General features: G+C 38.6%; 3 protein-coding genes across 3 annotated transcripts; 2 read left to right on the top strand and 1 right to left on the bottom strand.

Moving 5' to 3' along the window:
• The first annotated feature begins 6 nt into the window (after window positions 1-6).
• LOC134652796 (26S proteasome non-ATPase regulatory subunit 11) lies at window positions 7-1,488 on the top strand. The gene has a single exon (XM_063507962.1). It carries the CDS (start codon window positions 164-166, stop codon window positions 1,427-1,429), a length of 1,266 nt encoding a protein of 421 aa, XP_063364032.1. The 5' UTR covers window positions 7-163; the 3' UTR covers window positions 1,430-1,488.
• Window positions 1,489-5,374: 3,886 nt separating this feature from the next.
• Window positions 5,375-16,076, bottom strand: LOC134652864 (uncharacterized). The gene is made up of 10 exons (XM_063508063.1): window positions 15,940-16,076; window positions 15,628-15,712; window positions 15,483-15,553; window positions 10,664-10,949; window positions 9,799-9,968; window positions 9,415-9,502; window positions 8,613-8,846; window positions 8,117-8,254; window positions 6,566-6,896; window positions 5,375-5,563 (listed from the first exon to the last, which is right to left on the bottom strand). Exons 1-10 carry the CDS (start codon window positions 16,040-16,042, stop codon window positions 5,384-5,386), a joined length of 1,686 nt encoding a protein of 561 aa, XP_063364133.1. The 5' UTR covers window positions 16,043-16,076; the 3' UTR covers window positions 5,375-5,383.
• Window positions 16,077-16,518: 442 nt separating this feature from the next.
• On the top strand, window positions 16,519-23,370 carry LOC134652700 (zinc finger protein 675-like). Its single transcript, XM_063507863.1, has 10 exons — window positions 16,519-16,985; window positions 17,384-17,517; window positions 17,957-18,070; window positions 18,702-18,845; window positions 19,528-19,563; window positions 20,003-20,138; window positions 21,183-21,285; window positions 21,544-21,670; window positions 22,372-22,441; window positions 23,164-23,370. Exons 1-10 carry the CDS (start codon window positions 16,590-16,592, stop codon window positions 23,368-23,370), a joined length of 1,467 nt encoding a protein of 488 aa, XP_063363933.1. The 5' UTR covers window positions 16,519-16,589.
• Window positions 23,371-23,785: the final 415 nt, after the last annotated feature.

Here is a 23,785-nt window from a genome sequence, read left to right as displayed (position 1 = left end):
GCCAGCGTCTGCCGTCTACGACTTACGAAAAAAAAATAAAGTGAGGTCGTCGATGACTTTGCGAATATAACAAAATTATACAAAGGAAAAATCGTGCAGTTGTACTGGAAATCACTGTTTACTTGAAGGATTTTTTTAGTTTAAGCGTATAAATATCCACATCATGGCCGGCGCGATGTTATTTGAGCGTTCGCGTGTGTCTTCGTCAACAACCAGAGAGGAGGACGTCCGCATGACCGACAAGATGGTCAGTACTGGAGAATTGCCTGAAGATGATGAAGAAAACATACGGGCCAAGGAGCAGGGCATCCTGAACCTCGGCGAGAAGTACAAAAAGGAGGGCAAGGCCAAGGAGTTAGCCGAACTGATCAAAGCCACCCGGCCGTTTCTCAGCCTGATAAGCAAGGCGAAAGCGGCGAAACTAGTTCGTGCGTTGGTCGATTTCTTCCTGGATTTGGAGGCGGGTATCGGCATAGAAGTCCAGTTATGTAAAGAGTGTATAGAATGGGCGAAAGAGGAACGGCGCACGTTCCTGCGGCAGTCGCTGGAGGCGCGTCTGATCGCGCTTTACTACGACACGGGCATGTACACGGATGCGCTGGACCTCGCTACCGCGCTGCTGCGCGAGCTTAAAAAGCTCGATGACAAAAATTTACTAGTGGAAGTGCTCCTTTTCGAGAGTAAAACCTTCCATGCCCTCAGTAATCTACCGAAAGCGCGCGCCTCCCTGACGTCCGCTAGGACCACTGCCAACGCGATCTACTGCCCACCGAAGATGCAGGCTGCGCTCGACCTGCAGTCCGGCATCTTGCATGCTGCCGACGAACGGGACTTCAAAACCGCATATTCATATTTCTATGAAGCTTTTGAAGGATATGATGGCGCTGATAGTCCCAAAGCACTCACGGGACTAAAATACATGTTGTTGTCTAAAATTATGCTGAACCAGGCTGAAGAAGTTGCTGTTATATGTGGCAGCAAAGCGGCCCTCAAATATGCCGGGAAAGAGTTAGAAGCGATGAGAGCAGTAGCGACAGCTTCTCACAAGAGATCCTTAGCTGATTTCCAAGCTGCACTTAAAACTTACAAGCCAGAACTTGAAGAAGATGCAGTAGTGAGAGCTCACCTCGGTGCCCTTTATGATACTATGTTGGAACAGAACTTATGCCGTATAGTGGAGCCCTACATGCGCGTCCAAGTGGAACACGTAGCCCGCTCCATCCGTCTCCCTGTTGTACAAGTAGAGAAGAAATTGTCCCAAATGATCCTGGATAAGAAGCTGAATGGCATCCTAGACCAAGGAGAAGGCGTCCTGATTGTCTTTGACGAGTCCCCCCTTGAGAAAACCTATGAGACTGTTCTGGAAACCATCCATCATATGAGCAAGGTTGTCGATACTCTCTACCAGAAAGCCAAGAAACTCTCATAGACTTCTGTAAAATTGTTGTAGCATTAAAAAATATAAATATCAAAACTAACCATAATTTTTTCAGTTCAGATTATATGGAAACTATTTTCAGACTAAATTTCATTTTTGTTCCGAAGTTGAATACTGAATGCAATATATTTATGTATATGTTTATGCAGCAAGAAAGATGAAATACTAATCACTTGATTTATTCCCATTTTAACTTAAGCTAGTGAAAATTATATTCTGTTTTATTGAGAATAAATAAAAAGGTTAACCCATCGTTGTTTGCTTCACTTTCGCCCACGCTAAAATTGAGCAAGTCATGTTATTTTGACTGAAACAGTTGGCAACGCATATGTGCCGTGATTCATCCACTGAAGTGCCTTGCACATACATCTCTTGACCTTAATTCGGTACGCTGGCTTGCATTGAATCTACTTTAAAAGGTAAAAACCTGACTGCGACCCTGTTGACATACTTGAATTTTAATTGTAACCTGTTTTAGAATTAGGTACTGGTATTGAACAATAAAGTCTTGGTACAAATTATTGTTTTATTTAGTAACCCTTTTTAATTAAAACCTCAATAGTTTTACGATATGATGAAACTCATTTCCGTTAGGTGACGTCAACGCATAATGAGGTCAATGCTTTGGAGTTAGAGAAAACGTTAGGTACACACTTATAGAAACTTACATTCACGCACTCACCTGCGATCGTTCATTAGATTCTTGATTTTTAGGGTTCCGTAGCCAAATGGCAAAAAACGGAACCCTTATAGATTCGTCATGTCTGTCTGTCTGTCCGTCCGTATGTCACAGCCACTTTTCTCCGAAACTATAAGAACTATACTGTTGAAACTTGGTAAGTAGATGTATTCTGTGAACCGCATTAAGATTTTCACACAAAAATAGAAAAAAAACAATAAATTTTTGGGGTTCCCCATACTTCGAACGGAAACTCAAAAATTTTATTTTTCATCAAACCCATACGTGTGGCGTATGTCTTCAAAAATGATATTGAGGTTTCTAATATCATTTTTTTCTAAACTGAATAGTTTGCGCGAGAGACACTTCCAAAGTGGTAAAATGTGTGTCCCCCCCCCCCTGTAACTTCTAAAATAAGAGAATGATAAAACTAAAAAAAATATATGATGTACATTACCATGTAAACTTCCACCGAAAATTGGTTTGAACGAGATCTAGCAAGTAGTTTTTTTTTAATACGTCATAAATCGCCTAAATACGGAACCCTTCATGGGCGAGTCCGACTCGCACTTGGCCGCTTTTAAAATACGGAAATGGAGATTTCTCGATATCATGGTAAATAGGTAGGTAATTATTGTGCATGAAAAAAACTCAATGAATAACTTTTGTAATTACAAACTATTTGTACAGTTATCGACCTTCCTGGATAGGCAATAAGATACAAACTGAAATGGTAGTTGGGTGTTTAATTTAAAACACGAATAATTTTACAAAATAGGTACCTATAATAAGAATAACTGACGGGTATTTTCCCGAGTCGTTTTAATTCGATTACTTAATTCAAGTACCATAAAAGTATAAAACTTTGCCCACAGTGGCCGTGGGCAAAGTTATGTTAAAGGGCACAGTGTTATACTTTTACGATACGGTACTTAATTATTCTCTATACGCCGACTGACGAGTAATTTTAATTTGATGGAGGGATGGACAATTCTATAGTGCAGTTGTAGTTTATTTAGGTGCTTTAAAGGATAGGAAAAGAAGTTTTAAAATATATCTAGACTCTAGACAGCTTAAATTCTCTTTTATCATCTTTCAGTTTTTTAAATAAAACGATAAAAACAAAATGTTGTTCAGAAATATTTATTTTCTTAGAAAGCTGAGATACCTACCTACAATGTTACTACACTCTTGTATTAAACTATACCTATAAAATAAACTTTTAATTGTCTATCTTTTATGTAACAATCACAACACAGTCAATCAACACACCGTATCTACCTATAATAAAAATTATCATATAATTTTTCTATTAAAAAAATTTAAAATTATTAAATACATGTAAATTACCTTACTCTAAAGAACCATGACTTTAATACCAGAGCCCGTACCATGAGTCACTGATGACAGTGTCAAAACTGACATACGCTATCGAGAACGTATTTTACTTTCTATACATCTCGTTTGCACTAATATGCGAGTACGACTTACGAGCGAGATGTATAGAAAGTAAATTACGTTCTCGATGGCGTTTAGGTCAGTGCCAAACTGATGGTAGACGCACAGAAGACAATTACCAACTACGAACGTTACTACATACATATAAGTCAAATGTGTCAATTTAAGACAATACTGAACACAGTCTTAAGCCCCGTCTCCATATCGCGCGGCAAACCATCGAACATTGGCTCGCGCGGCAGCCGCGCGCAATGGATACCGGGCTGCCGCGCGAGCGTGCGAGTTAAAGGCTTGCTACACGGTCGCCGACAAGCCTTCAGACCGCGTGGCCTTGGTCCGTCCCGGACCGTGTGTCTACACTGTCTAGTTGTTTCCAACAAAATTTGACCAAAACTGACCATGGTCAGACGGTTAGAAGGCTTGTCGGCGACCGTGTAGCAAGGGCTTTAGCTCGCGAGCCAACCCGGTATCCATTGTGCGCGGCTGCCGCGCGAGCCAATGTTCGATAGCTTGCCGCGCTATATGGACACGGGGCTTTATATCTAGTTTAATCCTCTCTTTGGGACAACTTTCTCTAGTCTCCTATTATCAAGTTTCTTCCTAGGTGATAAAATAAGACCCAATACTGATTAGCAAAAACGTGACATAACTATTCGGTTCCACATGAAGGTAGGTACACCCGTGCTATGTCAGTGACAGCTCGATCAAAGAGAGTTTGAAATAGAGGCGGATTGTAAAACTAAATTATGTAGCCACAGAAAATTTACTGCCATCTTTCGACAGAATTAAAACTTCAATCAACAAGAAGAAAAAAACAAACGAAAAAAAAACAGAAGATTAAAAATTCAAGAATGGCGCAATCTTTTCGCGCGTGCGATACATTTGGCCTACTGTCGAGTAGATGGCGTTAATTTTTGACATTTAACAAATTGACACGTGTCAGTGAAAGAATAAGGATCAAAGTCAACTAGCGTTCTAACAGTTTTAAACGTCTGTCGAAAGATGGCACTTAATGTACTGTGGCTACAAAATTTACCACTCTCTATACACTATTCTTTGGCTTGGTTGATCAAACAGCATTGTTCCTCCGGTTGAACTCCTCGGTGTCTTGTGGCACGTCCCACCTCGGGTTCCAGAACCCGGGCGGGGTCTTGTGGCACGTCCCACCTCGGGTTCCAGAACCCGGGCGGGGTCTTGGGCCGCGCGGGGTTCTGGCGCCTGCGGTGCTTTGTACCTACACTCTACATCTTGGCTAACCTTCTAAAAGAGTTATTCTCAGTGATATTATTTAATTGGTTTATGTAAAAAAGGATATTAAAGATGTTGGAACAACTGGTTGGCTATTAAACAGCATTGTTCCTCCGGTTGAACTCCTCGGTGTCTTGTGGCACGTCCCACCTCGGGTTCCAGAACCCGGGCGGGGTCTTGGGCCGCGCGGGGTTTTGGCGCCCGCGGTGCTTTGTACCTACACTCTACATCTTGGCTAACCTTCTAAAAGGGTTATTCTCAGTGATATTATTTAATTGGTTTATGTAAAAAAGGATATTAAAGATGTTGGAACAACTGGTTGGCTATTAAACAGCATTGTTCCTCCGGTTGAACTCCTCGGTGTCTTGTGGCACGTCCCACCTCGGGTTCCAGAACCCGGGCGGGGTCTTGGGCCGCGCGGGGTTCTGGCGCCCGCGGTGCTTTGTACCTACACTCTACATCTTCTTGGCTAACCTTCCAAAAGGGTTATTCCCAGTGATACTATTTAATTGCTTTATGTAAAAAAGGATATTAAAGATGTTGGAACAACTGGTTGGCCATCAAACAGCATTGTTCCTCCGGTTGAACTCCTCGGTGTCTTGTGGCACGTCCCACCTCGGGTTCCAGAACCCGGGCGGGGTCTTGGGCCGCGCGGGGTTCTGGCGCCCGCGGTGCTTGGAGCACTCGTCCATCTTCTGGGCTAACATTACTGGGTCGTTCTTGTATAGCTCGGCGTAGAACTGAAAAGAAAAATTGGCCTTAAAGTGGTGGTAGTGTTACTATAGTTTGTTTTTTTTTTAGCATTAGAAAGAACTTGAAAGAAGGTAAGCGATCTTGACACGTCTTTTAATTGAAAAACGCTTTTTAAAAATCAGTAACTATTACTTATGAAAGCAGAAGAATATAAATGATCGTATTAGATTCATAATTGTTACATATTTGCCGTAACTTATTTTTAAAATGTGTTTTTCAATTAAAAGACACATCAAGATTGTTTACCGTATTTCTAATGCTAAAAAAACGAACTATAATAGTAAAAATGTAGTGTTACGTATGTTTTATTTTTTGTACAGAATCGCACCTCCTTCAAATTGTTCATGCTAAACATTAATAAAATTTTGGTAAGTGGCCTTTCGCCTTTCGAATACTTTTGTTTTGTATCTCTCCCACCCGATAGGTTTGGAAAAATATTATTTTGAAAACACGTAGGTCAAATACATAACATACTCCTTGTTTCTTTTGCTTCGTCGCAGTCGGATAAAAAAGGCATATCCAAGTAAATATTTCATTAACAGAGATTTTGTAGTAACTAACGCAAAATATTTAAAATGATGATGATCCTGACGAATTTGAATGATGATGATTTTGACGACCGGTCTGGCCTAGTGGGTAGTGACCCTGCCTGTGAAGCCGCGGTCCTGGGTTCGAATCCCAGTAAGGGCATTTATTTGTATGATGAGCACAGATATTTGTCCCTGAGTCATGGTTGTTTTCTATGTATTTAAGTATTTGTATATTATATCTATCGTTGTCTGAGTACCCACAACACAAGCCTTCTTGACCTTACCGTGGGGCTTAGTCAATTTGTGTAAAAATGTCCATTAATATTTATTTATTTATTTATTTATTTATTTATCCTTCCGGCCAATTTCGGCCATGGCGACCACTACGACTCCTAGTTTGCTTGTTTGCTAGTGTGTTTGTTTGTAGTTATATTTAAAATAGCGTTTTATTGAACTCACGTTTTTACATTCATCACAGAACCACCCAGGCAAAGCTCTCTTTTCCGCTTTCGTCCTAACTGTAGGCTCTTTAAAAATGACATCTACTTTCCCATTCTCTCTTTTCGGCTCCAACTTCTCTAAGTCTTTCTTCACAATACTTTCTATAGCCGGATTTCTCTTCGTTTCTCTTACAAACTTTTCAAATGTTGGGTTTTCGTTCGGGCTTTCTACATCTTTCTTATTGTCTACGAAATGGTTGTGGTTGAGGAGTGAGACGCTTGTTTCAGTGTCGCACTGCGTTTGAAGGTTGGTGAGATTGATGTTTTCCGCTAGAGGGCGTTTGGTGGGACTGAAAATAAAAAAGGTGACTTTATTCATACCTAGAACAAGAACTGTTATTGTTTTATGAAGTGGCCGAACTGTCAATACCCTGGAGGATATTAGCTTTTTCCGAGGAGTTCTGAAGTTATCTATGGAGATTAACGGCGTTATTCATTAAACGTGTCCTAAGTTAATCAGCTGATGATCGTCGTTTTTGTCCCTCTCTGTGGCATAACGACAGATGGAGACAAACGACGATCATCAACTGATTAAGTTAGCATGGCAGCCGTTTATAAATGACGCCATAAGATTACACTCCTTTATTAACTTACTCCCAGGGGCTTATTGTAATATTAAAGGAACCTCTTGTAATGCAATAGACCACTTGTAGAATGTAGTGTGTAATATTCAGCGAGATAATGTAGCAATTGGGCGTTTTTTTTTAAGTGGTCCCCTACCCTTTTTTTTATGGTATTTCTACTCAGAGTCACGAGCTCTTTCTATCCTAATAGGAGAAAAAAAGTGTCCTAAATTTCCATACATTTTTCGAACTTTCCATTCCGCGACCGCCATACAAAGTCTATGAAAAATGGTGACGGAATGGAAATAAAAACCAATTAAATTGTGTAAAAATATTTTCTATAATGTCGAATACCTAGGAAGGAAAATGGGGACTAATATAGAGAGGCGGTCGTCCACTATCGTCTTAACGATACGTGGTTATGTTCCAGCGTCATCAATTAAGTAAACTGTTCCATTCTGAACCTTATAGCAAAGACATAAGATCTACCAATAGCCTATCAAATACATGAATCCATACTATCCATACTAATATTATAAATGCGAAAGTGTGTCTGTCTGTCTGTCTGTCTGTTACCTCTTCACGCTTAAACCGCTGAACCGATTTTGATGAAGTTTGGTACAGAGATAGTTTGGGTCCCGGGAAAGGACATAGGGTAGTTTTTATCCCAGAAATCCCTCTTTAAGGGGGTGGTAATTTGTATGGGAAATCAATAACCGCTGAACCTATTTGGTTGAAATTTGAAAATTAATGAATTGCCTGTTAATTGGTGTCAATTAACAGGCAAGATGATTCATGATTTTGAATCATGTTCAAAATTATTGCTATTTAATTTTATCCAGGCGCTATACTTACTCTAACTGTTGGAACTAATTCGAACGCAGACGAAGTCGCGGGCAAAAGCTAGTAATGTATAATTGAACTTTGAATGTGTTGCTCTTAGTTACCTGCATATGTTGTTGTGATCTGGCGACGTCTTTTCCAGCTTTTGGACATGCTGAAATAGCGATATACTGGAATCGATGTTGCATTCCGTTTCATTTGGGTCCTTCAGCTTTGCTGGTGATCTCTCTGGTGTGCGAAATCTATGACAAGGTTTAGGTGTTCATTATTAGTATGATTACTGTAAGTGTTATTGCCTACCCAAATCGTCAGATTTCCAATAAATTAAAATAACTTTCGCAGGGTACCCAGTCACGTGAGATTTTCGAAGTTTAAAACTTAATAAATAAATCAAATATACCTTTTTTGTGTCGTTAAAGATCAGTGTAACCACAGGAAAAATAATCACTTTTATACGCGGATCAGCATCATTGCCTTATTTTTGGAGCATTCAAATACACCCCATATTACAATGCCCTATCGACAACACGTGTGAACATAGGCATAATAGCAGTTCTTATTTTTACATATGGCAAGTCAATAGGAAATTTAGGTACATACCTTGGAGGCCTTAGCAGATTGATTGACTCTTCCATTTTAACTTTGATGTCTGAATTCTCCAGTTTATTTTCCACATTTTCTCCATTACTTGAGCATTCTGTTTTGATCTGCAGCTTGGATACATTGGAGTTGGGTTTCTTGACTAAGCTCAGTTTCGCTGGGCTACCCTTTGCTGTTTTGTGTGGACTATTTTTGTTTAATTTTAAAGGGCTACTTCTAACTGCTGACCTATATCTGAAAACGGCAATGAGTTATTGTCGTTATTGAATAGAGATGCCTTTAAAGGAGATTTATAGAAGGCAGCAGTTTGTATTTTGTAAATTATCAACTAGTTGATTGCTGGTGTTTTCATAAAATAATAATAAAAAACAACGGGTTGCACTCCGGGAGTGCCGGCAGAAGTGAAAACTCACTAGTGCAAAATGTCTGCAGCACTATGTATAATTTAGGTTAACGCCATCTAGCGTTATTTCGTCGCATTACTTGAAACCCCTAAGCACATCACTTCACAAGAAGTTATCACTTCAAAAATCTTTTTTGTGTTTAATAGTATTTAAAGCCTAGTCTTAAATCTATATTTTAAAATAATCCTACACATATAAATAGTTTGACATATATTGTAGCGTGTGTCCACTATTTGAATTCTAGATTTTGATTTACTTTGATACCAGTAAGTCACCATGTTGCACCAAAGTGTTGCAACCACAGAGGCAGTAACATTATATAACATCGATTTCCTTTTTTTGATATTCTAGTCTAATAACACTACCTAGTGTTATTAGACTTATTAGTAATAACTTACATGGATGAAAAATTGGACGTGATGCTAGTGGGTGAAGGTTCTATTGTGTCCTCGTCATCAAGTGATTCTCTTTTAATGTTAAGCCGAGCTTTTAATGTTAACTGAAACGAAAAATACCAGGTGAAAAAGTTTAAGCTATTATTTTTTTCATATTAAATAACAGTTTAAACTTAGAGATGCCACGAATATTCGATGGTAAAAAATTATAAGACCCATTTAATCATAAATAACTATATTTTCAGGAAATATTTTAATCCTTTGACGCCCAAAGATGGCCACAGACGCGCAATGTTAACCATTCATGCTTGCATATAATAAGCGTGGCATTTAAAGGGTTAGGCTTCAACTCTTATTAAAAAATATTCAAGATACAAACCTGCATGCTCTTAGTATCTTTGCTTCTTAAGCCAGCAAATTCTGGTGAGCTGGAAATGTCGAGCACAGAAGCTTGTTTGACAGTCGTGAACCTGGTCTGCCGCAGCTTGCCTTTGCCCTTGCCAAGCGGAGTGCAGTTGGGATATGTCAGTTTCAAGGTCTTGTTCTTTGGTGTTGGCCTGGAAAATTTAAGGCATTAAGTCCGCTATTTGTACAATTTTATTTATATCTTGCAATAAAGTTTAAATAAATAAAAAAAACATTATTTAAAATCACTTTGCTAGAATAGTTAAAGTTAAAGTGCAAATTGAGTTTTGGTGCTAGATGTACTTTCTGACATGTGCGCTTTTGAGAAAAGAAAACCTTATGCATATTGCATACATAGTTTATCCTCCTAAGGCCCAGCAATACAAATGAAACATCCAAAATTTGCCACTGAAATTTGAACCTAGAATGTAGGAAATAGAGTTGATTTTGCGTTGTTTGAAAATTGAACGAAACAAAGCAAAAGCAACTCTGTTGCAATTGAACATGGTTTAAATTACATCAAACTGAATAAGTACGATAGGTAGGACCTTGGGCCTTATAGGAGGATATAAGATATCATTACTTTTTAGTTCTTCAAAGCTGTGCATGAACTCATGAAAGTTTTACAGTTACAAAGCATTTTGCTAAGGTTGACATTCCATCGAAACTGAGTGTACATCCTAATGTACATTCAGCGGCACGAGGATAAAACTAAACTGACTGATTTCTCCCAAATGAGAAGCACTTCAGACTTTGGCAATGCTTAAAAATATTAACCTCATTGCAACAATTCGTTCAGAAAAAACCAGTAACTTGTGAAAAGAGATAACTATAAACATTTTTTTACCAATTATCTGGACATTTCTTTTTCTCCCTATAATCCGAAGCATTTCTAGCCTTCCTAGACACAATAATAGGGCTAGTTCTACCCGTAGGAGTCCCTTCTATCTCAGACACGGATTCATCGTTAACTGCTTCTGTAAAGGAAGGTGATTCTTTCCTGGGGGTCTTAAGTTGACAATCTGCACTGTCTTTGGGAGGAGTGAGTGAGACTGTTTCCCCGCAGAGTATTTTGAATGCTTCATCTATGATGCTCATGTCTTTTGTTTCGTTTAGTCTTGTTAGTGCTGATGCTGAAATAAAAATATTTATAGCTGGTCAAACCATTTTGTCAGTAAATAAGAACAAAAAAAAATGCTTATACTTTTCTTTTGCGTGCTAGTACTAGTGTAAGACAAAGATAGTATGATTATCTCTGTCTATGTTTGAAATGAGACAGAGTAAGAGTGGCCTAGCGGTAAGAGCGTGAGACTTGCAATCCGGAGGTCGCGGGTTCAAACCCCGGCCCGGCTAGTACCAATGAGTTTTTCGAAACTTACGTACGAAATATTATTTGATATTTACATGTCACTTTTCGGTGAAGGAAAACATCGTGAGGAAACCGGACTAATCCCAATAAGGCCTAGTTTACCCTCTGGGTTGGAAGGTCAGATGGCAGTCGCTTTCGTAAAAACTAGTGCCTACGCCAACTCCTGGGATTAGTTGCCAAGCGGACTCCAGGGTCCCCAGGCTCCCATGAGCCGTGGCCAAAATGCCAGGACAACGCGAGGAAGAAGAGAGTGGTGAACACTGTCTACAAGTCCTTTTTTTATATTAAAGTTATTTCACAGAATATGGTATATACAATTTTGTTGCTTCTAACTCTTGTGTTTGTACACATACTCTACTTGCAGAAGGTTGGTAGAGCAGAAAGAGCATAGCTCTTCTTTTCTGACTGTGTATTCTATTGTATTGTAGCATGGGCGATTTTTTAGTACTCGACGACTAGCGCCTGTTTTGCGTGACATTTGAATTGTCTTTTAAATTCAAATTAAAAAAAAATTCAAAATTCTTTATTTCATAATAGTATACATTTTTGTGATACAGGGGATGGAGCCGCCCGGTAAGCTTATGCTTGTGTTGGGAGGCACCGCTCTTCCCTAGGTTTATAAGTAGTACAATATTTATTTTATTTTATTAAGGTAACTAAGATATGTAGGTAATTATACAGAATCACTAGTTAATATGTTTTTAACTTAATTCTAAAACATGCATTACAACAGCTACAAGTACACTGTTTCTGTTAATTCTTACTAGTTTCGTTTGATTTAAGGTGTGAATATCGACTGAGACAGGTGTTTGTGTTTGTGTGTGTGTATGTGTGTATATGTGTGTGTGTGTGTGTGTGTGTGCGCGTGTGAGTGATTGAGTGTATTCTAGTACTCTGTTCTTAGCAGCTTCTCTGTTTCGTCGAAGGTTTTAGTTTTAAGCCATTTAGTGAGATGTAATTTACATTCGTGGTATGTTTTTGAATGAATATCTAATTCTCTGTTAATTTTATTATAAAGGTACGAGGGGTGTTCAAAATATTCTCGGTATGAGAATGAAAACAAACAAGTACGAAAAGTTTGATATTTTTATTTTTCAATATACTCCCCCCCTATGTTCATACACTTAAAAGATCGATCATTTTTTTTTTTAATCCTGCATAAAAATATTTTTTATCTTTGGTGTAAAAATGCTCCTCCACTGCCGCCTTCAATGCTTCATCATCGGAAAATTTATTTCCACGCAGATCCTTTTTAAGATTGGGGAACAAAAAGAAGTCGCTGGGGGCTAAGTCCGGACTATACGGTGGGTGAGTAACAGTTTCAAACCCACATTCAACAATAGCTGCCTTGGCAATATGAGCAGTATGGACGGGGGCGTTGTCATGCAGAAGCATAACACCTTTGGTTAACTTTCCTCGCCTCTTTTCTTTGATTGCATCCTTTAATTGACGTAGAATGTTAGCGTAGTACTGTCCTGTGATATTTACACCTTTTTCTTTATAATCGATCAGTAATACTCCTTCACATTCCCAAAATATCGTGGCCATGACCTTGCCAGCTGAAGGGATGACCTTGAACTTCTTGGGATGAGCTGAACCCTTAATGTGCCACTGCATGGACTCTTGTTTACTCTCTGGGTCATAATGATGAACCCAGGTTTCATCTCCAGTAACTATTCTTTGCAGCACCTCATCAGGATTTTCACCGCACAGGTCAATAAAATCGGAACAACAAGCTACACGCATGTCTTTTTGAAGCCGAGTCAGCATTCGCGGAACCCATCTTGCACTTACTTTTGACATATTAAGATGGTCATGGATAATATCATGTACGGTACCAATAGAGAGATTGGTTACTTGTGCTATAGATTTTACCTTCACTCGACCATCTTCCAATATAAGTTTTTCCACTTTATCAATATTTTCTTGTGAAGTAGCTACTACAGGCCGGCCAGGTCTAGGGTCGTCTTCAACACTCTCCCTTCCACGTTTAAACTCGCTTGACCACTTTTGAATGGTAGATAAAGAAGGAGCAGACTCACGGTAAACACAATCCATTTCCTCTTTTATGGTTTTTTGATTTTTACCCTGTTTTGTCAAGAATTTTATCACGCATCGATGTTCTAATTTAGTTAACATTGTCAATTCCCACATGATGTTCATGTTTGTTCAGCAATTGCAGAAAAACAAAAGAACATCTCGGTTCGAATTATACTTTTTTTTAATGTCAATGAATAAACCTTAGCGGCCAGTAACGAAAGAAATTTTAGAAGAGGTTGTAAGATATCAATACCGAGAATATTTTGAACGCCCCTCGTAGGCCGACTTTGAATTAGACTGCGATCTTGCAAAGTAAGTTCTCGTACGTAAAAATTTAGCTACATTGACCATATTTCTTTTGTTTTTATAATTAGGGTTGTAGGGTATTAGTTTGTGTTTTTTCAATATTGATTGCAGAACATATAATTTCCTTACCGATAGAAGATCACTAGTTTGATAAAGCATTTCAGTAGGATATCTAATTTTTTTGAAGTACATCACTTTTATGAGTGCACGTTGTGCTCTTTCAAGATAGATAAAGCGACTTTTCGCTGCACCACCCCAGACCGATATGCAGTACAATAAGACAGATTGCACCATGGAGACATAGATTTCGTTTAAGATGTTGCGAGGCTTTGTAAGATTTGTTTTACCTGGTGTAATGTGCCTTAGCGACTTAAAGATCCAGAGCAGTTTTCTGACTCTACCTATTACTTGGTCAAGGTGGGAATACCAATTTAAATGCTCGTCCAGTTGTATACCTAAATATTTCGTTTCAGAGACTTTTTCAATAGTTGGACAGTTACAAGTAGGGTTGCCAACTATTTTTTGGTAGAATATAGTATTTTCCAGAATAGGGCATCAAAAATATAGTACATTTCAAAAAAAATATGGTACTTTTAGATAAAATACTAAACATAAGTGTAACATACGTTTAATCGGAAATATAGTATTATAGCGTACTATATATTTTTCCAAAAGTATATAGTACAGAGAGCCAAAATATAGTACAATACTATATAATATAGTACGGTTGGCAACCCTAGTTACAAGTAGAAAAATCAGTTTGCTGACACGAATGAATTTTTAAATCTATTAGAGTAGTCGGTTGTTCAGCTCCGACATTTACCTCTCCCCATGATTTTCCGCTAAAAATGACAGCTGTATCGTTTGCATAAGAGAATATTTTTGCGCCAGGAATGGTCATATTGCAGAGATCGTTGATGTAAACTAAAAATAAAGTCGGACCCAGAACGCTTCCCTGCGGTACGCCATATTGGACGTCCTCATCCTCGCTGACATATTTTAAGGATACAGTTTAACACATTCAGTGCCGAAAACCCAACTATCGGGTATTATCACAGAACAAGTTAGAATGGCGATGCGAGCAGGGTACGTGTCGCCGCCGGTTTTGAGCAAACGCTCGCATGCTACTCGCCCGCACTGACCGAAAAACGAAGTAAACATGCCTTTTGCGCCACAATAACCTTCAGATTAAGAAGCTAAACATCAAATCTGTCTAAAGGAGGTGTATCAATTCACTACGCACACAAGTTTTTACTACCGTTGCGCGAGTGTTAGTAAATGTGGAGAGGAACGAGCGGCGACACCGGTTCCGATACTAAGTGCGCGCGATAGCCATTCTAACCTCTTTAATATGTTCTGTCTGTGGGTATTATGATTTCGTTTCCAGGCCGGACGACCCGATAATCGGGATTGTGGTACTACAGCTTCATATGACAAAATTTTTGTGGGCTTTCGTGGATGTCTTGTTTGGCTGGGTGACAATGAATGTGTTAACACAGATCTTTGTTTTGTTAATTTTTTTCTTAGATGGATGATAGAAGGAATTACTATGACATAGGTAAATTGTAAAAGCTACTACTAGTAATAATCTTAAACTAAATAAGTTTTGTGGCAAAAATTTCATTTTTGGTACAAGCTTTTATCGCTGACTGTACTTTTCTTATGACAGACAACTAATACTCATCGAGGCAATTCTAAAAACCCCTAACACAATTAGGTTGCGTTGTTTCATCACAGAGTTCCCATGGCCACCTCCTGTCTCCATCATCAGATCAGCTTGATGGTACCATAATATTGCATTGTCACCCGACTTACATGTGTATGCAAAATTTCAGCTCAATCGGAAACCAGGAAGTGGATCAAATTTGACTTGCAAGATTTGATTACAGACAGACAACGGGACAGGTGAAAGTAAATAAAAGCTTGTAATCATTATTAATTTATTACTTACCAACAGACTGAATAATATTGTCCTTAAGTTCTATAACTTTTTTCAAGGCCTCAGAGCCAACACAGACTTTACTAAAAAAAAAAGCAAATTAAAAAAACCATAAAGCAAAAAAATATCATTAATGAAATGAAATAATAAAGCATACCTTTCACATTTTTCTTTTAGTATTGATACTTGGGTTTTACAGTCGTCTGATTCTATTTGAAGTTTATCAAATTCTACAACCAGCTCTGGAAAAATGTAATCACAGTAATAATCACAATTATAAATATTAAAGGACATTATATAGGTTATCGTTGCTAATTATCAACCTAAGAAATACAGGGTCTTTCCAGGATTACGATCCTAAATGGCAATAATCCCGAAACAGCTACAACTATCTTACTGAAACGTACTTATAGGAAAATATTAAATTCATATAGGATAGGCGCGAAAACAGGGATACTTTCATACTAACCTTTCAAATGAATTATACTTTGATGCAAAGTATTTTCGAGAGCTATCACAGATTTATTATTGGACAGTGAACATTCGCCTACATTTTCAAAAGAATAAACCATCGTTGTGTATTTCTAAATGGAAATTGGAAAAGTCACAAAAAAAACACGAAACGCGTATACGAACGAAACAATCATCAATTATAACACCAGTCAAAGTCAAATGTCAACGTCAAACTGCTAGAAAATACGGTTCGAGTCTCTTTCATAAACGCCCGAATAAAACAACATATTCGAAGGAAAAAAAAAACAACGTGGCCATTTTGTGGCAAAGGCTGTAATTCATTCTGTCAAATTATTAAAGAAAACGCAGTATTACCGAATATTACGCAGCAAAAAACATCAATTTACTGTTTAAAGGTAAAATCATTTCATTTTCTATTTATTCGTAATAAATTTTGCGATTGTGGGTTCCTATCAATAATTCTCTACTCTTTCGATCGACGCAATGGCTCCATAGAACTATCCTTTGCGTTGTTTTGATAAAAATAATTTCGGTGTGTGTTTGTCAAAATAAATTCAAAACACAAACAAACCATTACTAATTGATTATTATTTGTATTTATTAAGTCGTATTCTTTTAGCCAGTGCTAAGCAGCAGTATTAAAAGATGGAGTTCGACGTCTTAGATGACGAGATAATGGTAATTGTAATAGGAGACGAGTCTGATAACGAACAATCCGTGGGAAACTTTCCAAAAACAAAAATTAAAGACGAACTTTTGGATGAGACGGACAGTACATTCTCTAGTCAAGAAATAAAGCCCCTCATCATAAAGGAGGAGGTATTAGATGAGGATATGGACGAGTCAGTGGAGTATTTATACGAAGACCAGCAAGTCTATGGTGATTTTGTTCCTGACGACTCCGATTTGTATAAAGTTGGTGAGGATGATGACTATGAGCCCGAGGAAGAGCCCCCTGATGAAGACATTCCTGAAGAAAATATTGAGAGTAGGAAGAGGCGCAGGCAATTAAAGCCATGGCAGAGGAAGTCATTTGTAAAGGTATTTGTTTATTTTAGTTTTATTGTTGTGATATAAAACTTTGGTAATAAAGGGCCAGTTACACCAACAGCTATTGACAGAGTGATTAATTTATCCCAGCATAGAACTTAACAATTTAGCTAATGTGCTTAGTATAATAAAATTAGGGTATTTAAGCATTGAGCTAGTTGCATTAATTTTGGTAGGATGCCCTAGAATTATTTCTTTTTATTCAATATCTATTGAAATAGGAAATGATTTTAAGATGATTACTTGTTTAGTTTTGGACATAACTTCACACTCAACCAATGAAATTCTTTTTATTAGTCAGAAAAATGCTTCTGTTCTGTGTCCCATTACAGTCTTGTTATGCATGACATAGGGACAGTTAACAATAAAATATGGTAACATCTATTTAGGAGCTGCGGGAACAGTATGAAGAGCTGCAAGATGATGAGGAGCTCCTGGTGAACTCCCTGGCCGAAATCATGAAGAGTATAAAACCTCCTCCGCTACCCAAAGACCACTACATGATGAATGACATCTTGTTTGAGTAAGTACATTAGTACAAGTATCTCTGTCAGGTATCAGCAAACCATTTAAGAGTATGAATGTTCTACAGCAACACCCATTGCAAATGACCAGTTCAGGAGTCTCCAAATCATGATTGGATCTTTCTAAAATTGTAAATTTTAATTTATGGAAAATCGAAAAGAGCTGGTTTACTGACCCATTCTATGCTGATTTCCAACTAACTTTTATCAAACAAACAAAATTCATCCCAATTCCCTATACATCAAGGTCCAAATTCAAAATAAGAAAACTTGTATGGTGCGCCTTAAGGGGCTAGTAGTATTTTTGTCACTAGTTATCATGATGATGTCTCCTGGATAACTTTATTTGCTAAAGTGATAACATTTTTTAGTAACTTCTATGATGAAGGCTATTTTATTTATGTATTGAGATGTAAAAATTCATTATTTGCTTTTCAGGTGTGCCGAGTGTCATGCCATAATAGAAACCATTCCCGCAGCCGGCCGGCACTATCAAGAGAAACATGGACCTAGATACCTAATCTGCTTCGCCTGCGGAGTCGATTTCAGAAGGTATGTAGATAAACTCAATAAATGTATGTAGGTCATAGATGTAAAACTTGTTTTATCTTTCGTTTGATTTTTAGTAAAACTATTTTCGCCAAATTCGTTGTTAGTTCTCTTCGGGAGAGGCTGATTTTGAGGGTGGAAAATTGCTGTAAATTTCATACTTCAACTTTAATAAAAAAATAATCATTTATTTATAACAATGTTGTAAACGTCACATCATCTTATTTTGGATAGCCATTGATGGTAAAAAAACCTTATGTATTAAATTAAAAAAACCGGCCAAAACGAGTCGGACTCGCGCACGGAGGGTTCCGCACCATCAACAAAAAACAAGCAAAAAAACGGTCATCCATCCAAGTACTGACCCCGCCCGACGTTGCTTAACTTGTCAAATATCACGTTTGTTGTATGGGAGCCCCACTTAAATCTTTATTTTATTCTGTTTTTAGTATTTGTTGTTATAGTGGCAACAGAAATACATCATCTGTGAAAATTTCAACTGTCTAGTTATCACGGTTCGTGAGATACAGCCTGGTGACAGACGGACGGACGGACGGACGGACAGCGGAGTCTTAGTAATAGGGTCCCGTTTTTACCCTTTGGGTACGGAACCCTAAAAAGAAGTGTTTGACAGCACAACAAACTTATACAAGCACGAGAAGCGCTGCCTGGCGCCGGACGCGGAGGTGGTGCTGCGGGCGCGCGCGCGCTGCGTCGGCAACAAGGGCCGCGCGCGCCCCTTCCTGCAGCCCCGGGCTCTGCGCCCACCAGGCTACAGGTATTATTAAATTAAAGGAATTAAAAAAATCACCTATCTCTCGAATCAAAAATCTTCGAATCTAACGCTTTGTGCCATGCAGGGGCAATTAGATAGATAGATAAGGGTATCTAAAGAATATTCTTGAAATCATATCTTTAATCTGTCAGCTCCCACGGCTCATATATGAGCCAGAACGCTTATGGTGACGTCATATCGTGGGATTCGACAGGTTAAGAGCCTTTCACAATGTAATTAAAACTGTCAATTACTCTTATTACTCTTTCACTGATGAATTTAAAGTAATGTCTTCTGGGTCACCCTCGAATAGGACAGAAACTCAGTGATTTTCATAATTAATAAAATGGTTGCTACCTATTTTCCTTAATTATCTCCTGGGTCACTCGTGAGTCGTGACATGAGAAAAAGTCTTGACGAGAAAAATGCAATATAAGTTATAAATATACCTGACATACGATGTAATCTATATATATATATATATATATATATATATATATATATAAATGTATGTGACGTTTTCAACCAAAAGGTAACACATTGTCGGTTGTCGATAAGGTTGATTTCAAATGAAGCCTATACGGAAATCGCGCCTTCTTGACAACCGATAAATTTGGTTGAAAATGGCACAAATTTTACCATAATCAATCAATTGCATCATAAAATTGACATATTTGTTTTACAGGACAACTGAAGGTGGTCAAGTAAAGATGAGAATAAGGTTCGTTGAGTGAAAATAGTTTTTCATAAGATTTAAGATCACTAAATCGCCGCCTGTGTGCAATATGGCCTACATCTCAAAATGTATGATTATTGGAGAATGGACATTCAATCTTAATTAAAAATAATAAAGTTGAGTTTCCTTTAAAAATGTTGGTGCCCACGTGGCCGTATTGCAGGCATCAAACGAAATATTCGTTTTTGTGGCCGTGATAAGGTCAGAATACGAATACTTACTTTACCCTTTAACCAGTAAGGTGCAAAATCGGGTGTTACAGGTTCGGGTGCGACCAGTGCCCGGCGTTTTTTAATAAACATATCTATCATACCCACTTGCACACTAACCAATAAGGTGCAAAATACATTGTTATAGATTCGGGTAATCATACGAATAGTGAGTTTACCCTCTAACCAATAAGGTTCAAAAGGATTTTTTACAGGTTCGCGTGCGAGCAGTGCCCGGCGTCATTCAACAACAAGCAGGCGCTCGAGTCGCACGTGCACCTACATAATGGCGAGCGGCCATTTAAATGTTCGGCGTGCCCTTTTGCTTACACCTCACACTCTGCGCTCTCGGTATTTTTCTTAGTATGTTTAAGATTTATTAACCTTTTAACCACCGTAGACTGATATATAAGACATACAAAATCGGGCTCATTTCGCCGCTGTCTGATAAATAAGACAAAACTTCGTAACCCCCGGCGACACGAGCACGCTCGATGATGAATTCTATGGCGGTTAAAAGGTTAAATGTGTATTATGTGTAACACGGAGCCGTACAACGCCATCTATCAGAATTTGTCCTAAAATTTACCCATCCTATACAATTAATGAATACATAGCTGTTATAGTATAAAAAAATCTGAGTCATATTTTTGCAAATAAAGTTAAGTAGGTATTAAAGTAATTGTATGTGGTTATTCGGAGAATAACATAATAGGTACATGCATACCCTACCCTAATACATTGGTGAGTCAACCTTATCCCATTGTTATTTTGTCCCGTCAGCCAGGAGACAGTACAAGCCCAGTTTTTCTAGAAGGATATTGTAGGAGAATCTTTTCCTTCTCACTCCTATCTCTTTCCCACTGGAAGTGCTTTTAATTTGTAGAGTTACCACAAAAATGGATGTTTGATGAATTTAACTACAAAACCATAGTTTTAAAAAGTAACCCAGGGGACGACACTTCATCCATCCACACCACAGGCACAATTGGTTGACCAAATTAAGTGGTTTTGCTTTTATAACTAACACGGGACTTACGTGACGTTATGTTCGAGGCCACAGGCAGACAGAGGCGTGGTCTGCTGTCCACGTCAGGCCATAAATAAACGTAAGTTACCTTTATTTATGGCCTGACGTTAGTTATAAAAGTATGAGTGAAAATCGTGTTAGTTTAAATCAATATAAGTGGTTTTGTCTGTTTAAAATATGTTTCATGTAAATTATGACATATACTTGGCCAAGCAGATCTTGTCAGTAGAAAGAGGCGGCAAATTTGAAAAATGTAGGCGCGAAGAGATATCGTCCCATAGAAAATTTGAATTTCGCGCCTTTTTTACTGACAAGATTTGCTTGACCAGCTATATACCTATTTTAACCGTGTTTGTCTGTTGCAGCGACATATGAAGAAACACAGCGACGTCAAATACGTGTGCGAACACTGCAATCGCTCTTTCCAAGTGAAGGCTGCCCTCGTCTCACATTTAGACACACATCTGCGTGAGTAGCCAATTTCAACTTTATTGCAACGGAATAAGGTCACAGGAATTGCCCTATATCCTCCTAAAGCCCAGCCATACAAGAAAACATTCTAAAGTGTAGGTAATAGGGTTGATATTGGATGGTTTGAATATTTAACGAAAGAATTAAAAATATAGTGAGTCAAGCGATCCCGGAAACTACTAGAACCGAAAACATAAAGGTCGGTTGCACCAAACCAACTTTAACTCGCCTAAATATTTCGTCTCTGTTCCGCAGCGTACAGAAAGCACGGGTGTGAAGAGTGCGGAAAGCGGTTTGCTCAGAAAAGTGCCCTGTTGCTACACATAAACGGAACACATCGGAAGTTACCACCGCCCTGCGCTTGCCAGATATGTCCGAAACGGTAGGATATCATTTTTCCAAATTCCAAATTATTTGTTAAACAGTAGGTCTTAAATATACACATAATAGATACGTATGTATCACTATGCTTCGCCATATGGCATACAAATAGTTACAAAAGACATGTAACGTGCATTTGAAACTAAAACTTAATAATTAGTAAAAGAATACATGACCAACTAAAAGGTTATAAAGTCTGACAAAAAATCTTGGGTTGAGTAGTACGCTTTAGCTATTAAAAAATCATGCAGCGTTTTTTTAAATTTTAAAATGTTTTTCTTTTTTTAATAGCATATTTTTTTATTCGCATATTATTACTGAAATGTTTTGCCGCCAGAGTACAGCACTAGTGACTTAAGTATACCATAGAGTAACTTATACATGCTGTATCTTAAACTGTTTTTGACAAGTTTTCACAGACAATCAAATATGACATTGATACATCAAGGCGGTTTGTTTACAAAGGGCCTACCGGAAAACGCGAAATCGAAACTCAGTTATCTGTCTCTTCACGTCGAACGTGCAAGAGTGATAGAGAGGTTAGATAACTAAATTTCGACTCTCTCGTTTGCGGTAGACCCTTAGATTGTGACATATTGTGGGAGTGGGGCCCCCTACGCAGACTTTCGCGTAATATTCCCTATTATTGCGTTTTGCCTGACTTTTACCATAAATAAAAGTATGTACTTATTCCTTTTTCAGGTATCGAAGAATGACGCTTCTAAAGGCTCATATGAAGAAAGCACATGGCCTGCTCTTGATGACGAGAAAGGTAACCTAACTTTTAAGTTGGTAACACTATCGCACCGCACCGCGACCTTGGTGCGATAGTGTATTAACCTTTTGGACGCCAATGACCGATATATACGCACCGTAGGTTCAACGCCAAAGACCGATTAATCGGTCACAGCCCACAGAGCAACATAGACCTACGTGCATATGCATAAAGTTCAATTTCAGTTTTGACACTTCGGTGACGTGGCGTCAGCGTGACAGCTTTTGTGTTTGACACGGCGTCGAAAAGGTTAATACCACTATTTTGAAATGTTAAGAGGGCCTAGCCAAGATGCACACTAACGGGAAACGCTGTTTATTATCGCGATAATCGACGTTTTTCATACGGCCACACTGGGATTCACCAGATAACGGCCTATCCAGCCGAAAACAATTTTTCGCCAATCTGATTAAATTGTCCGATCAAGTCAGGTGGTGCACGCAAACGCCAATTTGGCCACTTTCACCAATTTTAAATTTATTAATTTAAAAAAATGCCTAACCGCGAATACTAGCGTCACAAATTGGTATTCTTGCGTCCGCACCCCATTTTATCGGTAGTATCGGTCATAATCGGCGGTCGAATTCTGCGAGCCAAATTGGCGTTTGAGTCCGCACGTCCTGATTTGATCGGACAATTTAATCAGATCGGCGAACAATTGTCCTCGTCTGGACAGGCTTTAAATCTGACATCTAGCTCATCAATCTACTTATTTCCAGATGTTCTTCAAAAAGCTGCCAATGATGACCGACACGCAGATCCAGCAAGCCAAGGTGGTCCTCAAATCCGACGAGCCGATCTGCACCGTCGAGAAGGAGGAAATCCCAGACCCGAACGAGGAATTCCTCTCTTATATAGAACAGTATTGTGCAGTAGGTGTTGGGAGTGAAGACATTACGAAAGTTACGGCGAAAGTGGAAAGTTAACACATTCACTGTCCGTGCCCCGTGTATGGGTCACGGCAAGCCTCTATTACAAAGCCGTAAGGTTAACAATTCAGATTGGGACAGGGAACGTGAATGAGCTAAGAAAGTTGCATTTGGCGTGCAGTTCCCATGCAAATTGCAGTCGGTTTGCAGTCCGTCTGTATCGGCCCTAAATTATTATTTATTAGGTATTGTTTTTATTATATTTGTTTTTTATTTATAATAATAATAATTGAGCCTTTATACGTCCCACTACTGGGCACAGGCCTCTCATGCGCGAGAGGGCTTGGGCTATAGTCCCCACGCTAGCCCAATGCGGATTGGGGACTTCACATACACCCTTGAATTTCTTCGCAGATGTATACAGGTTTCCTCACGATGTTTCCCTTCACCGAAAAGCTAGTGATAAATATCA

The sequence above is a fragment of the Cydia amplana genome, chromosome 12 (assembly GCF_948474715.1).
Source record: "Cydia amplana chromosome 12, ilCydAmpl1.1, whole genome shotgun sequence".
Lineage (NCBI taxonomy): Eukaryota > Metazoa > Arthropoda > Insecta > Lepidoptera > Tortricidae > Cydia > Cydia amplana.
Note: the sequence above shows the minus strand (reverse complement) of the source record. Positions and strands in the feature narration are given on the sequence as shown.

Bases quoted from the DNA above. Each gene is read 5' to 3' on its own strand.
- LOC134652864 (XM_063508063.1), bottom strand. From the start codon at position 16,042: ATGGTTTATTCTTTTGAAAATGTAGGCGAATGTTCACTGTCCAATAAT. The intron at 15,554-15,627 runs GTATGCTTTATT...TTTTTTTTTTAG, and splicing joins CTAAAAGAAAAATGTGAAAG to TAAAGTCTGTGTTGGCTCTG. The intron at 8,255-8,612 runs GTATGTACCTAA...ACCTTGTCATAG, and splicing joins AATCTGCTAAGGCCTCCAAG to ATTTCGCACACCAGAGAGAT.
- LOC134652700 (XM_063507863.1), top strand. From the start codon at position 16,590: ATGGAGTTCGACGTCTTAGATGACGAGATAATGGTAATTGTAATAGGA. The intron at 18,071-18,701 runs GTATGTAGATAA...AGTGTTTGACAG, and splicing joins TGCGGAGTCGATTTCAGAAG to CACAACAAACTTATACAAGC. The intron at 18,846-19,527 runs GTATTATTAAAT...TTTGTTTTACAG, and splicing joins CTGCGCCCACCAGGCTACAG to GACAACTGAAGGTGGTCAAG.
- LOC134652796 (XM_063507962.1), top strand. From the start codon at position 164: ATGGCCGGCGCGATGTTATTTGAGCGTTCGCGTGTGTCTTCGTCAACA.